Source organism: Macrobrachium rosenbergii, chromosome 19 (assembly GCF_040412425.1).
Source record: "Macrobrachium rosenbergii isolate ZJJX-2024 chromosome 19, ASM4041242v1, whole genome shotgun sequence".
NCBI classification, from domain to species: Eukaryota; Metazoa; Arthropoda; class Malacostraca; order Decapoda; family Palaemonidae; genus Macrobrachium; species Macrobrachium rosenbergii.
The window spans coordinates 17,456,185-17,471,344 of NC_089759.1; the positions used below are offsets into that span (position 1 = coordinate 17,456,185).

The window sequence follows — 15,160 nt, forward strand, 5'->3', positions numbered from 1 at the left end:
CTGAGGAAGAGTTAGAGGAATTTATTTCTGGTGATGGAAATTCATTTCTCGCTATAATGTGGTTCGGATTCCACAATAAGCTGTAGGTCCCGTTGCTAAGTAACCAATTGGTTCTTAGCCACGTAAAATAAGTCTAATCCTTCGGGCCAGCCCTAGGAGAGCTGTTAATCAGCTCAGTGGTCTGGTAAAACTAAGCTATATTTAACTTAACTATTACTACTACTACTACAACTACTACAAAGTGTAAACAAGGAATATTGGTTGTATTTCATTGTTGCCAGAGGTTGAGACTTTTTCACGAATAGCCAATTATCCATCGGGAAGGAGGCAAGTTAATGACGTCATAATTTACGTCATTATATCTTCGAAAGACATGCCTCTGAGTTTGCTGGCGATGTCTACAAGAAGTTGGTGTTACTCTTATAATTATCAGAATTATGCAATTTTTGTAATATAGAATACAGTAAAAAAATTAGGTAAGGATGTAAGATACCCTGTGACAAAGTGTCATCTTTGTCAGATACGTTGATAAAATGTTATTCTGGAATAACACTGGGACACCAGCTATGAATCTCATAGTAAGCTGCCTGAATCAAGTCCTTCTGATGGAACAGACGTTAGACAATCGGGTGTGCTCCAACCTTTGGAGATTATGACAACCGACCCTGGACTTATTTGCAACATCTCGAAATCACCATCTTCCTCTGTTCTGCTCCCCTGTTCTGGACTCTCTCGCATGGGCAACAGATGCAATGATTCAAGATTGGCCGAATCTGGACCTCTACGCTTTTCCACCCTTCGGAATGATAAGGGAAGTTCTCAAGAAATTCCGCTCTCAGAGCAATGCAAGGATGACTTGTGGCCCCCTTTTGGCCACAGAATAAATGGTTCCCAGACCTTCTGGATCTCCTGGTAGACTTTCCAAGGCTCCTCCCTGCTATTCCAAGTCTTCTCAGACAACTGCACGGCAGGATTTTCCATCAAGGCTTGTGCAGTGAACTTTGGCATTGTTTTGAAAACCAGAAGTCTGAACCTAAGTTATGTGCATCTCTAAGGTTCAGAGGTGTAGGTCTTCTTTCTTAGATATCTCTTACACAGTACAGGAAGAATGACCAATTGTGGCAAACCTCCAGTCAGTTAATGATACTTACCTCCCACCAAGAGTAAGTCTATCCCAATGTTAAGACCCGAGGTTTGTTCCGTGTATGGACAAATCACAAATTTTTAAAATAATTTGTATTTTTCATAACTAACAAACCTGTGGTCTTAACATTTAAGGTCCACCTCTAACCACCCCTCTGACAGTTTAACCTGGGTTAGAAGAAAACTGATACGTCTTGAGTCCCAACTTGGGTCAGTGGTTGTTCCACCTAATTCATGACAGAGGACCGATGCCACCAGTTCCTTGCATATACAATTCTATTGAATTTTTCACTGGTTCCAGCTGGCGCTAGAAGATTTATCCTAATGTTAAGGCTGCAGGTTTTTTAGTTATGAAAAATACAAATTATTTTAAAAATTTGTGATTTTGTGGCCGCTGGGTTGATCCGCACATTCAACCGTTGCAGGTGTCACAGCTGTGTGCGGCCAACCAGGGCACGGGAGATCAAACAGAATTCCTTGTTCTTCTTCTGATGATGATACACACTTTGCCCAGTGATTCATGGTGCTTTTATCCATTACCAAGCCTTTATGGGTATTCTGCAAGTGTCTGAATACTTGTGAGGGTTTTTTTTTTCCACCAAAAGGAATGTTTGGAATGTACCTCAGTCACATACCCTCTTTTGATAGCTGATTATACTGAAACTGTCTGTAGGAAATTAATGAAACTACATGACATGTTGCAGGAATGGTTAAGGAAGTCACACACAAAATTTCAAATTTTTTGACCGAAGATTGGCATTAAAAAAATTATGTTGCATTACTTATTGAACGCCCCTCATATTACTGTTATCAAAAGTAGAACAAAGCTTATGAATAATCATGGTCATTCATTAGGGTTAATTTCTTATGAAAATTCTGGCCTGCTCCTTTAGCATCTCCCCAAAAATGCTTACACCTTTGCTATGCCAGAGCTTAAACCATTTTATAGGCACACTGTTGAATTCTGATCTCCTGACATCTCTAAATGATTTCTGGCACTTTAAACTTTTCTAGCTTTTGTTTTCAGCAAAAACCTTAAAATTTTTTGCTTTTTTTTTCTTTAAGCCTGCACATGTGAAAGAGAGAAAGGGAGAGAGAGAGACTGTTGGCCCCGGTTAGGTTGTTAACTGATATTGGCCATGGTTAGGTTGTCACACCGATATTGGCCCCGGTGAGGTTGTTATACTGACAGATATCCATTTACAAAAGTCAAGTAATGCAGTTGTATTAAGGATAATGATGAATTTTAAAATCATTTTGTAAGTGCACTGTTGAATTCTGATCTGACCCCTCACAATGATTTCCAGCACTTCAAACTTTTCTGGCTTTCGTTTTCAGCAAAGACCTAAAATATTTTTTCTTTTTTTTTTAATCCTGCACATGTGAGAGAGAGAGAGAGAGAGAGAGAGAGAGAGAGAGAGAGAGAGAGAGAGAGAGAGAGAGAAACCATTAACCCCGGTGATTGTAGTCTTAATGAATTTTCATCTGGTTTTGGTCTTCATCAGTGACCCTTTTCTTATTAATTGTGCTTCATCCCTTTTCATCACATGTCCAAACTGTCTCAGTCTTGGAAATTTCAGTCTGTTTTGAGCTACTAGACACCACATCTCTTTGCCACTTCCTCTTTCATTATAAGATTAGCATTCTTTAGCCATACCCTTTCAAAATCTCTTGTACAGTACAGTAATATGCGATTAATAATTTTTTTGTTTTACAATTTTTCTTTAACTTGCTTTAAATCTTAATTCCATGACTTCTGGGTTAATCACTCTGTTCTTTATTGTTATTCTTGCTGTTACATTTTGTACTTTCATATATACTGGAAATAAATTAGATCTATTTTTCTTATTTCAGATTTAACTCCAGAGCAGAAAGAAATTCAGCTCTTGGCTCGTAAATTTTGCAGGGAAGAGATTGTTCCAAAAGCTCCTGAACATGACAGAACTATGGAGTACCCATGGGAGATTATCAAGCAGGTGAGCTATCCTTCATGCAGTTTGTTCACATGAGAATTCAGACCTTTGTTGTCTTGATGGATATAACTTTAGGAAAAGCTGATTCATTTCTTGAAGCCTAGTGACAAGGTACTTAACCATTGGCGAGTGAGTGAGGGGTTGGGGGAATACCAACTCTCTCGGTGAATAGTGTCCACTTTTTCTTTGCCTTGCAGATGTTGAGGAATCTTTACATTATGGCTTAAGTAGAAGCTCACATAAGCATTGTCTTTTTTGTATGTGTAATGATATTGGCATTTTGGTAATTGTTTCAATTTTACTGTGTTAACCCTTTTGCAGTGGCACTCCTCCTATTATGCGCAGTAATGGGATAAGAGGAGTAGCAGACTGTGTCACAGGATAATAATTTTTTGGAATGAACCTTACCTACAGTATCCATTGTAGGTCTTTTAACTCCGTGTCAGCAGGGGTTAAAGCTATATTGTATGTATATATATATATGGAGAGGTGAGTATTTAAAAAATAAATAGTAAAATGAATACTTATATATTTCATGCCATGCTGCTTGAATGAATTTTGTGGGAAAATGTTTGAATCACATGAATGGGCTCTAAATGACTATAAGGCAATACTCACACCTAGCTAAGGATACGAGGGAGAGTAGTCTGACTTGAGATTTCATGGGGAATGTATGATAGTGTGTCAGCTGTAATTGTAATTTTGCAAAGTAAAATACTTAAAAATATTAGAACATGCATAACTCATTAAAAAATATTAGAATATGTATAACTCACTAAAAGGTACTACATCTCCCCAACATAGTAGGTCTCATAAATGTACTCAAGGGTTGTTGCTGGTTTTAGTTCTTATCTATTTTTTTATATTATGTGAGCAGTAATTGTAATATTGCAAAATAAAATAAAAGAAAACTATTAGAGAGAATATGTATAACTAGCTAAAGGTAGCATAATTTTACATGTGTCTTGAAAAAGTTCCCACACAGGGTTGGAAATATTCACTTTCACCTTCCCGTGGAAGGTAAAGAAAATTTGTTCGAATTTTTTTCCTATATACCATGTACAGGCAGTCCCTGGTTATTGGTGGGGGTTCTGTTCTGAGAGTGTGATGATAACCAAAAATCACCGCTAACTGAATATCAGCGATTTCGGGGCTTTTTCAGGGATTTTCGGGGCTTATCGGCGCCGAAAAGTGCAGGTTTTTGGTTATCAGCACCTCTGTTAAGTATGTATTGGCGCCAGTACCCAATTATCAGCGCCGTTAAGCAGAAATTGGCAATTTTCAGTGCCAAAAATTGCCGATTTTCGTCGCTAGACAAGCCCCATAAAACCGGATCACTGTTAACTGAGCCCGCCATTAACTGGGGACTGCCGGTACAGGTATTGTCCTACTTACAGTTGGGGTTAGGTTCCAAAAACCCCATCGTATGTTGGAAAAATCGTATCCCAATTTTAGGCCTAACCTACACTAAGGTACTCGGTAACCATCTACAGTTAGTCCCCGCTTACGGGCTACATCATTTAACGGCTTTTCAGTGTTACGGCGCTTGGCTAGCGATGTCGTTAACCAGATTTTTGGTGCCAGCAAGCAGTTTATTGGTGTTGGTAAGCGGTGTATCGGCACCGGTAACTGGTTAATGGCGCCGTTAAGCGGTTTATCAGTGCTTATGGTGTCGTAAATGCTATATATTACCATAATTATCAGAAATTTTCGGTCATCTGCGATTTTCAGTTAGTGGCGCTTGGCCGGGAACTGAACCCCGCCTTTAACCTGGGACTGCCTGTATACATATATGGTAGCCTAGCCTACAGTACAGTAAACCCCCCATATTCACAGTCTCACTATTCACGGACTCACGTATTCGTGGATTTCTCTGTGGAACGTATCTACCCATTATTCGCGGAAAATTCGCCCATTCACGGTATTTTTTCACCGAGAAATACTCACTAATCACTGTATTTTCATATCATTTTCATGACTAAGTGCACTTTTTGTGATAAAACTATTAAAATACTCAGGTATAAGTATTTTTGGGGGTTTTATTTTGTGTTTAAACTATCAGAATAGGCAATTCTAAGTGTTTTTAGAGGGGTTTTAAGTATTTGCAGATTTTAGCTATTTGCGGGGGGGTGAAGTACGCATCCCCTGGAATACGGGGTGTTTACTGCATACTTAATACATATAATGTATAGTAATTACAGTAAACCCCCTGTATTCGCGGGGGATGCATACCACTCCCCCCCACAAATAGCTAAAACCAGCGAATACTTAGAACTGCCTATTTTGATAGTTCAAACACACACAAAACAAACTACAAATGCTATTCAGGTATTATCCTACTTACGATGGGGTTAGGTTAAAAAAAAAAAACCATCGTTTGTTGGAAAAAGCGTAAGAAATACCAAAACGTATCTCAAACATAGCCTAGCCTACACTGGGGTACTCGGTATCATGTACTGTATACGTATATGGTAGTCTAGCCTACACTATAAAATATACTCTTTACATACACGGTATAGTAATTATTAGTACTGTATCAGCTAATTCTGGAGGTTCATGCAAAGTGGCTTGTGTTAGTTCAATACAAAGAGAAATTGAATAACAAACAAGATTTAGCTTAGCCTACAGCATGGTATATTGTGTACATACACGGTAGCATAGCCTACATTATACTCTACTCTATATTCACGTATTACACAAACGTCAACATAACGAATATGCATCTTTTCCATGGATCTTTAAAATGTTATGCCTTAATTCTCTGTATCAAGTAATATTGTATATATTCTTATATTGCTTTTGTATTATAAATTGCAATCATAGCGATCAATGTTTTGGTTTGGAAAGTTTACATGATGTTTATTTCGCCGCATTTAACTCAGTTCCGAGCGCTTTTCTTGCTTCTAGTTAGTGTAAATGAATCTCTCGAGTCTAGATACTTTATTTATAAGGAGCAAGGTTATTTTTCGTCATGCAAAGTGTTTTTAAGTTGTTGAATATAACTAAAATACATCTCGTGAAATTAATTTATCTATTATTTTCATTAATAGACGACGATGGCCGTTTGGGGGCATTTGTTTTGTGTAAAAAAAATTCAAGATTCCGTTCACTATTTTCACTTGATTTCATCATAATACGGGCTTTACATATTTATTGTTTATCGGCGTAAAAATAGCAGTAATGTGTTCTTTCATGCCAAGTAGTTTTGATTAAAATATTTTCTCTCCCATTTTAATTACGATCGAGTTTCATCCATGTTGCCGATGCACGATAATTTACAGAATAGTCATTAGCCGCTTGAACATTGTTTTCTCAGCTTCAGCTACAGCTTGCAGCTTAAATTTAGCAGTATATTTCCTTGACGATCTTTTATTCATACTGAATAAGGGTATAATTTAAAAATATATGTCCTATTCTACTTAACGTCATTTGTGCCATAACCTGCGGCAATTGTTTATTACCGTATGATGGTTGAAATACCAGGTAAACAGCTGATGTTGTCCAATTCGGTTATAAGCAAAACAACAGTTTCTCGTTCGGTTGTTTATGGCTGTACGCATTTACACAAGAGTATAATGTTACTAACAATACTTTTATCATTCTCTTTTACTTTTTCAACTAGAAGATGGGATAAAGAGATGGAGGAAAAGTTGTCTGTTGTAATTTGGTCTCTCTCACTGCCTGATTACGCTGCTGCCTGCGCCCCCGCGAAATTTAAAGATATTTTATAAATAATATTGTTGTATCTTATTAATTGCGTACCCCATTGCAAAATCGAATTATCGTAAGGTGAATTATCTTAACTCGAGCATTGCCTGAGTATTTTAATAGTTTTATCACAAAAAGTGCATTTAGTCATGAGATGAAAATACAGTATTCAGTGAATATATCTCAGTGAAAAATACCGCGATTGGGCGAATTTTTTGCGAATAATGGGTAGATATGTTCCAAAGGGAAATCCGTGAATATGGAGTCCGTAAATTGTGAGACTGCGAATACAGGGGTTTACTGTAAAAATGTAAGCCAATTCTGGAGGTTAATACAGATAGACGTATGATAATTCAGTACAAAGAGAAATTGAATAACACAAACAAGAAGTAGCCTAGCCTACACGATGGTATATAGCATACACACGTGTTGTGGGGGTACACTATACAGTACGGTATACTCTATACATATACCGTATAGTAATTATTAATATCAGCTAATTCTGGAGGTTCAGTGCAGATTGACTTATGATAATTCAGTACAAAAAGAAATTTAGTAACACCAACAAAAATCAGATGTGTAATGTAAGGGGTACTCACCAAGATTTGGTCCGTCATCGGCATACGTGAACGGCGTTGGGCTGTTGATGGCTACTTATAACTAAAAATCAGAAGAGGAGGAGGACGATAAAGCAGCAGGATCATCAACTCACATGTCTTCAGATAGTATTTCTTCTTCTGTTAGTTCAGGTGTTTCGAGGAAACAGCTGTCACGAGGTGTAGAGGATTGAGGCCCAAATGAGGAGGAAGGGTTGGTGGAAGGCGATGGCATTGGATTTGTTCTCTTAAAGATGTACTCCATTGTAGGTTGCACAGTGCATTTTTTTCGTTCTTCATAAATGACTCGGTAACATGTAACAGTCTTGATGTGCTCTCTCAGTTTTAGCAAACCGTTCCATGTTTCCATTCATTTCACTTAAAAGCTTCAGTCCATGTTCAAATGAGGCAAATGCCTCTGCCAGGTTTTTTGTAGTAAACTTTTGCTCCGGCTCTTCTCAGTTTCTTCTTCCTCTTCTGCTCTTTTTCTCTCTTCTGCAAGTGCAATGAAATCTTTTGCCATTAGCTCTACATTTTGCACATCTGTAAGTTCATGGATATCTTCCTCATTAGTGTCTAAATCCAAACTTTTCCCAAGTGTCAAGATCTTTTTATTAATTTCCGTAACTTCTTCATCCTTATCGAAACCTTTAAATGAGTTCACGTACACCTCTAGCAGATTTTTCCAAATCCCATTGTACACTCTTTGTCTACCTCCCTCCATGCCCTTCAAGTGTTCATAATGGAGCTCAGAACATTGAATTCCTTCCAGAAAGTTCTGAGATCTTTCTCCTCATTATCTGTAACCTGAACAGCCTGAGCAAACGTGTTCTGAAGATAATATGCCTTGAATGTAGCCACAGTTCTCTGATCTATGGTTTGTATGAGAGAAATTGTGGTTGGTGGCAGAAACACAACTTCTGTGTGCTGAGGGTGGCCGGGAGCATTGCCTAGAATCAGCAGAATTTTGAAGGGGATGTTGTTTTCCCTACAATATTCTTTCACTTCTGGAATAAAGCAATGCACAAACCAGTCCTTGAACAGCAATGCAGTCATCCGTGCTTTCTTATTATGACAGTAATGCACAGGAAACGTATGCTTGTCGATTCTTTTTAATGCCCTCGGATTTTCAGAGTGATAAATCATGAATGGCTTAAGTTTATGCCCAGCCATATTTCCCCCAAGCTGAAGAGTCAGTCGATCGTTGTATGCCTTAGACCTGGGTATTGTTGTTGCTTCTTTATGGATGTAGGGCTTTTGAGGCATGCGCTCCCAATACAGTCCTGTTTTGTCGACATTAAAGAGTTGCCCTGTTAAGTACCCTTCATCAATGATGATCTTATGCAAAGTATCCTTAAATTTAGCGGCTCCTCCAGCATCAGTACTTGCTGCTTCACCACTAATTTTCACACTATGAAAATTATGGCAGTTTTTGAAATGGCGAAACCATCCAGCACTATCTATAAAACTTATAGTGTGGTTATGATCATATTTTTTCTTTAGTATGTTGACAAGCATGCAAGCCTTTGTTTGAATGGTCAAGGGGCTGAGTGGCATATGCTTTTCGTATCTGGTCCTGTATCAACGTGACAAGTAGCTGCTCCATTTCATCCAAAGGCCCCATCCTCTTTGATATAATCATCGAACGAACTGAAGCAGATGCCTTTATAGTGTCCATTATTCGCTCCTTGCCTTTAAGGATGGTTGATATCGTTGACTGCGGTAAATGCTCGTCACGCATGATTGCCATAACTGCCTTTCCTGCTTCTCACTAATTTTTCATTTTATATAAGTAACTTACCAAGTAATTTCTTAGCTCACGATTATGCTTGCATGGCATCCTAAATTCAAAATTTGCGGTAACGCATCAGTTGCAAAGCGGGTGGTAACAGGCCCTGCCACTGCAATGGGAGCATAGGAGCGACTTACCGCCAGGGGCATCATTCTATTTTATGCTATGCTGCCAACAGCTTGTCGCTCTCTGCATTCCTGCCTAGTTTACCAGTTCATGCTTGCTTGCCGAATTTGGGAAGTATTCAGTTATGTATGTCAAACTGTTGCCTTTTTTTATTTTGTCTTTTACATTAGATTCTTTCTTCTGTAACTATGTCGGATTCTAGTGCTTCCAGTTGTTGTTATTGTAGCAATGGCTGTAAGACTAGACATACTAAGATTTGTTATGATGCACATTCCATGTGCACTAAGTGTAGGAGACAGGAGTGTTAGAGAGAGAATACATGTTCAGAATGCAAGGACTGGGATGAATGTAAATGGAAGGTGCTCGAATCTTATCTGAATAGACTTGAGAAAAATAGGATTAGAAAGGCAGCCGGTTGAGCCGAAAGTAGGGCCTCTGTGAGTAGAGATTCTTCACCTAAACCTAAGACTGATTCTAGCCTAGCTCTTCCTTCTATTCCTTCTATGTTCATATTTTTAGGGAATGTTTTGATCATTATCTGGAATCAATCCCTTCTGCTTAAGTCAGCATTCCTCTGGGTCCAAGGTGTTTTAACATTCAAGTAGAGCAGGCTAAAGGAGGTCAGAGAATCACCTGCTCCATCTTGATAATGACTCCCAGCTCCTTTCAGTTTCAATCCTCTTTTTAGATCCAATTTGCAGAAGATACTGGATCTGCTCTCAATTCTGGTTTTCTTTCAGAGAATTGTGGGCGTCATTCATTTGAGGGTCTCATGAATTTTGGATCTATAATTTACCAGCTAGAATACCGCATTTTTATTTATTGATTTTCTGCCAACCTTACGCTTCAATTTGAGTAACTTTGCTTTAACTCAAGCAGATATAGAAATGTGCATCTTTATCAGCCAGAATTAGTTTAGAATCGAGATACCATTGACTTTTTTGGAACTTTTTTCTTTACGTCAAGCATTTGGAGACCTCTTGAAAATGGTGCCCTTTGTCTTTTCACAGCAAGTGTCAGACACTGGATCAAGAATAGCTGATTGGTCTTTTTCCTTGCTTTTCAGTTTGTTCCGCTTATTTAATCTCCATTGGATTTACAAAAAATCCATTTTTAAATATCTAACTTCCCTGGTAGTTACATATATATAGCTTTATCCCGCCGATTCGTCGCGCGCACGGCAGAAATTCAAAATTCGCGGCAATCGTCGATGGTCAGGTGGCCATACCTGAGCGCCCTCTACCAGGTACTTAGAACCATTCCCAATTGTCCTCAGAAATTCCCTGCCATCGTTCTATCAACACGTTGGAAATTCGCTCTACTTTGGTTTGCTTTACTACAATTGGTGAAGTACCCATTACTTGTTTGGTTTTCGTTGATGGCTTTCGCTGATTTTGGATTTTCCCTGGATTTTTCTTTTCTCATTGTTAGCCTATTTGGTCGGTTTCTGACTGTTACAATTGTTCTTTGTACTTGCTTTTCAAGATGGCTGACCCTGTTGTTAGAATGTGTGTTAGGGGATGCAAGAACCGGCTTCCCAAGGCTGCTCTTTGATCCCCACACAGTTTGTAAGAAATGCAGAGATCATGTGTGCATTTGATGATAGATGCAAGGAGTGTGAAAGTTTGTCCGAGAAAGAGTGGAGAGAGTATGATCGCTATGTGAGGCGATTGGAAAAGGACAGAATTAGGAGAGCTAGATCTTCCAGTGTCCTTTCAGCTAGGTCTTCTGATAGTCAAGTCCTTTCTAACTTGTCTGATACTAATATTCCTGATCCTAACCCTAAGGTTATAGTACCCGATCCTCCTGCGGAGTCGGGAGTAAGTAATCCGTCATTAAAGGATATAATGGCTGCTATTTCAGCCATAGGAGTTTCTGTGCAATCCCTTTCTTCAGATAGGGAAGTGATGTGGGGGGCAGTGCATAGTTTGCAACAAAAGTTCGTGACAGTGTTAGTGCAGTGGAGGGTGCCCTGTTCGTGTCTGTCACGCTCCTAGCCCTAGACCTCTTCCATGCTCCCCAACCCCTGGGAGAAGGAACGTCGACAGGCTAAGGGAGGTGAGAGACGTTGAACAACGAGCGGACGCCCTCGAGCGATCCTGTTGACGCATCCCAGGACGCTCCCCCTCGCCGCAGGAAAGGCGAGATGAGGACGTGTTCGTCTTCCTCGGATGACGCAAGACCCAGACGTGGTTGGCGCCAATCACAAGAATCTAGACCTATCAAGAGACGCAGGTCCCCTTCCCGCCCAACAACCCTCTTGCAGCAAATGGAGCTCTCCAGAGAGATTCCTGTCGGAAGAAGACGGCGCGTTTCTGCGCCTAAACAAAGGCGTAAGACGATAGCTCGTCGGAGGAAGAAGATGTATACATGACTTCAGTTCACGCTTCTCCCCGCCCCAGAATGGGACGTGGTCGCAAGCTGCGCCACCACCTCTTCATCAAAAGATCCCAGCTAGAGTCTCCGAAGTTGTGGAAGCTCGTGCAGTGCCATCTCCAGTTGTTTCCCAGCAGCAAGTGGCACCTCAAGTAAAGTTCTTGTCGGAAGTCCAGCAGTCCTTGCGCCTCTTTTTGACTCTTACAAGTCGCAAGGACTAAGAGAAGAAACACACAAGAAGGAATCTAAGGACGTCAACAGACCCAAGAAGAGGGTAAGGCAAGAATCAGAACAACAAGACGCTAACAGCCAGCAAGACGCAAACTCGCAGCAAGTTGCAGCGCTCATAGACGCTTCCCCGCAACAAGCTGCACGAGTGACGGGAGGGAACAAGGATCGTGAAGCTCCCTCGCAGCAAGTTGGACGATGCGTGACGCACGCAAGCAGCACGATTCACACGCTTCCCCTCTCGCTCGACATCGGAAATAGCGGATCCTTTGGAAGAGATCTCGAAGAGGAAACTCAAGAAACTCTTCATGCCGCTGATCTGAAAAGACTTCTTACTTTTTGGCGGACTTATTTCCTAACGATTTTCAACAGGCCGCACTCGGAGTCCTCCTCGCAATATTTGATGGGTAGACCCCAGAAGTCTTCCTCATTCAAGAAGACAGTGTTGGCCAAATCAGTGAAGAGAGCCTTTTCGACACTGAATGATTGGATTTTGAAGAAGAAGGAACAAGGAAAGACAACTTTTTCCTTTCCCCGACAAGATTGGCTTCTAGATCCAGCGTGTGGTACGAGACTGGGGAAGCTCTCGGTTTGGGAGTTCCTGCCTCCTCCCAAGGGGACTTCTCCAGACTCGTTGACTCTTCACGGAGAACAGCCATGACAAAAGCCAAGGTTCTGTGGTCCACTTCGGAGTTGGATCATTTGCTGAAATGCGTCTTCAGAACTATTGAAGTCTTCAGCTTGATGGACTGGACTCTTGCAGCTCTTGCAGAGGTTTCAGATCAGAAGAATGACACGCAAATGCACCTTATTGCCTGTCTCGATAAAGCTGTGAGGGACGGGTCGGTCGAACTTTCTGCCCTTTTCACAGCAGGTGTTATCAAGAAACGAGCTATGCTGTGTTCGTTCGTGTCTTCCGGAGTGACTATAGCTCAGAAATCTGAACTGTTGTATGCTCCCTTATCTAAACAGCTCTTCCCTTCAGAGCTGGTTAAGGATTTATCAGCAGCCCTTGCGCAACAATCAACGCAAGATCTGATCACAAGGACTGCTAGGAAAGTTCTTCCGGCAAACTTTTTAGCCAGGAAGGACAAGGAAGCTCCTCCTACGCGTCAGCCCTTTCGAGAGGAAGTCAGAGAATGGCTGCTGGAGGACAACTTCGTAAGAACCCCAAGCAGCAACCCAAATCCAAGAAATGATCACAACAACCTCCAGACACAAGTGGGAGCCAGGTTATCCCACTTTTGGCAGGAGTGGAGCCAAAGGGGAGCAGACGTATGGACAGTCGAAGTTTTGAAGGAAGGATACAAGATTCCCTTCCTAAGGAAGCCCCCCTCTTTCACAAGAACCGTTAGAGTTGACAGCTACTTACTCGGGGAGCAAAGCAGCAGCTCTTCAAGAACAGGTGACCCAGATGCTATCAAAAGCAGCAATAGAAGAGGTAAAGGACCTCTCGTCAGAGGGTTTTTACAACAGACTTTTTCTGGTACCCAAGAACTCGTGGGGTTGGAGACCAGTTCTGGACGTAAGTCCACTGAACAAGTACGTAAGCAAAGTCAAGTTTGCCATGGAGACATCTGCGCCAGTCCTAGCAGGCACCAGACAGGAAGACTGGATGGTTTCGGAGACCTACAGGACGCGTATTTTCACGCACCAATTCACCCGAACTACAGAAAATATCTGAGGTTTGTGCATCTCGGGACAACCTATCAGTTCAGAGCACTTTGTTTTGGTCTAAGCACGGCTCCTCACGTTTTCTCTCGAGTGGCATCGAACGTAGCTCACTGGTTACATCTAAAAGGGATACGGATTTCGATGTACCTGGACGATCAGCTAATCAGAGCCAGATCGCAAGCAAAGTGTCTAGAGGATCTACAAGTTACAATGAATTTGACGCAACAATTAGGTCTGGTAGTAAATCTAGCCAAATCGCAGCTAACGCCTTCACAGGACATCATCTTCCTGGGGATGAGGATTCAGTCAGTGGTTTTTCGGGCTTTTCCAGCCCTGAAACGCATTCTAGATTGCTTAGAAAAGGTGAAGCTCTTTCTAGGGAGATGGACCTGTTCGGCGAGGGAGTGGATGAGTCTGCTGGGGACCCTCTCCTCGATCGAACAATTCGTCTCCCTGGGAAGACTACATCTACGCCCACTTCAGTTCCATCTGTCAAGCTATTGGAAAAGAGGCCAAGATCTGGAGACGTGGATTCCGATCCTCTGGGAATCAAAAATCATTTGAGTTGGTGGAACGACCCCAAAAAACTTCAATTAGGCCTCGAACTTCAACAAAAAGAACCCCGACCTAGTGTTGTATTCAGACGCATCGGACATGGGATGGGGTGCAACGCTGGGGAAGGGCGAGATCTCAGGTCTATGGGAAAACCATCAGAAGAAATGGCATATAAATGTCAAGGAACTGGTGGCCATTCATCTTGCACTAGTCCACTTTCAGGAGAAGGTCCAGAACAAGATTGTACAGGTCAACGCAGACAACACCACAGCGTTGGCCTACATCAGGAAACAGGGTGGCACTCGTTCGGTTTCCCTTTGCGAGGCAGCCAAAGATCTCCTGCTGTGGGCAGAAACGAACAACTTAACTCTGATCACCCGCTTCATAGAGGGAGAGAAGAACGTCAGAGCGGATCTTCTCAGCAGAGGAAGACAGGTTCTCACGACAGAATGGACCTTACATCACAATGTGTGCAACAGGCTTTGGAATCTGTGGGGAGAACTGGTCAATAGACCTCTTTGCGACACAGAGAACGAAGAGGTTACCAGTCTACTGCTCTCCAGTCCCAGACCAGGAAGCAGTGGCAGTGGACGCCTTCCTCATGAATTGGGAGGGACTAGACATGTACGCTTTTCCTCCATTCAAGATCCTAGACAGAGTCATGAAGAAGTTCAGAGAGTCGAACGACGCCCGCATGACCCTGATAGCTCCATTTTGGCCCATGAGACCATGGATCACGGAGGTGATGGAGTGGCTAGTAGACACCCCCAGATCGTTACCTTGTCGGAACGATCTACTCAGACAGCCACATATAGAGAGATACCATCAAAATCTCCTCGCTCTCAACCTAACTGCCTTTCGACTATCGAAAAACTGGCAAGAGCGAAGGGCTTTTCAAGGAAGCTGCAAGAGCCATCGCGAGAGCGAGGAGAACGCCCACACTCAAGGTGTACCAATCAAAGTGGGACGTATTCAGGGAATGGTGCAGG

At 41.6% G+C, this 15,160-nt stretch overlaps 1 protein-coding gene across 3 annotated transcripts in view; it reads left to right on the forward strand.

Moving 5' to 3' along the window:
* Mcad (Medium-chain acyl-CoA dehydrogenase) overlaps positions 1–15,160 on the forward strand; it is a 74,582-nt gene that overhangs the window by 10,245 nt on the left and 49,177 nt on the right. For all 3 annotated transcript variants that reach the window (XR_010856085.1, XM_067121093.1, XM_067121091.1), the window contains exon 3: positions 2,998–3,119. Coding sequence is in view for 2 of the 3 variants with exons in the window: in XM_067121093.1 (XP_066977194.1) it covers positions 2,998–3,119 (122 nt within the window). In the remaining variant the exon portion in view is untranslated. The remainder of the gene's footprint in view (positions 1–2,997; positions 3,120–15,160) is intronic.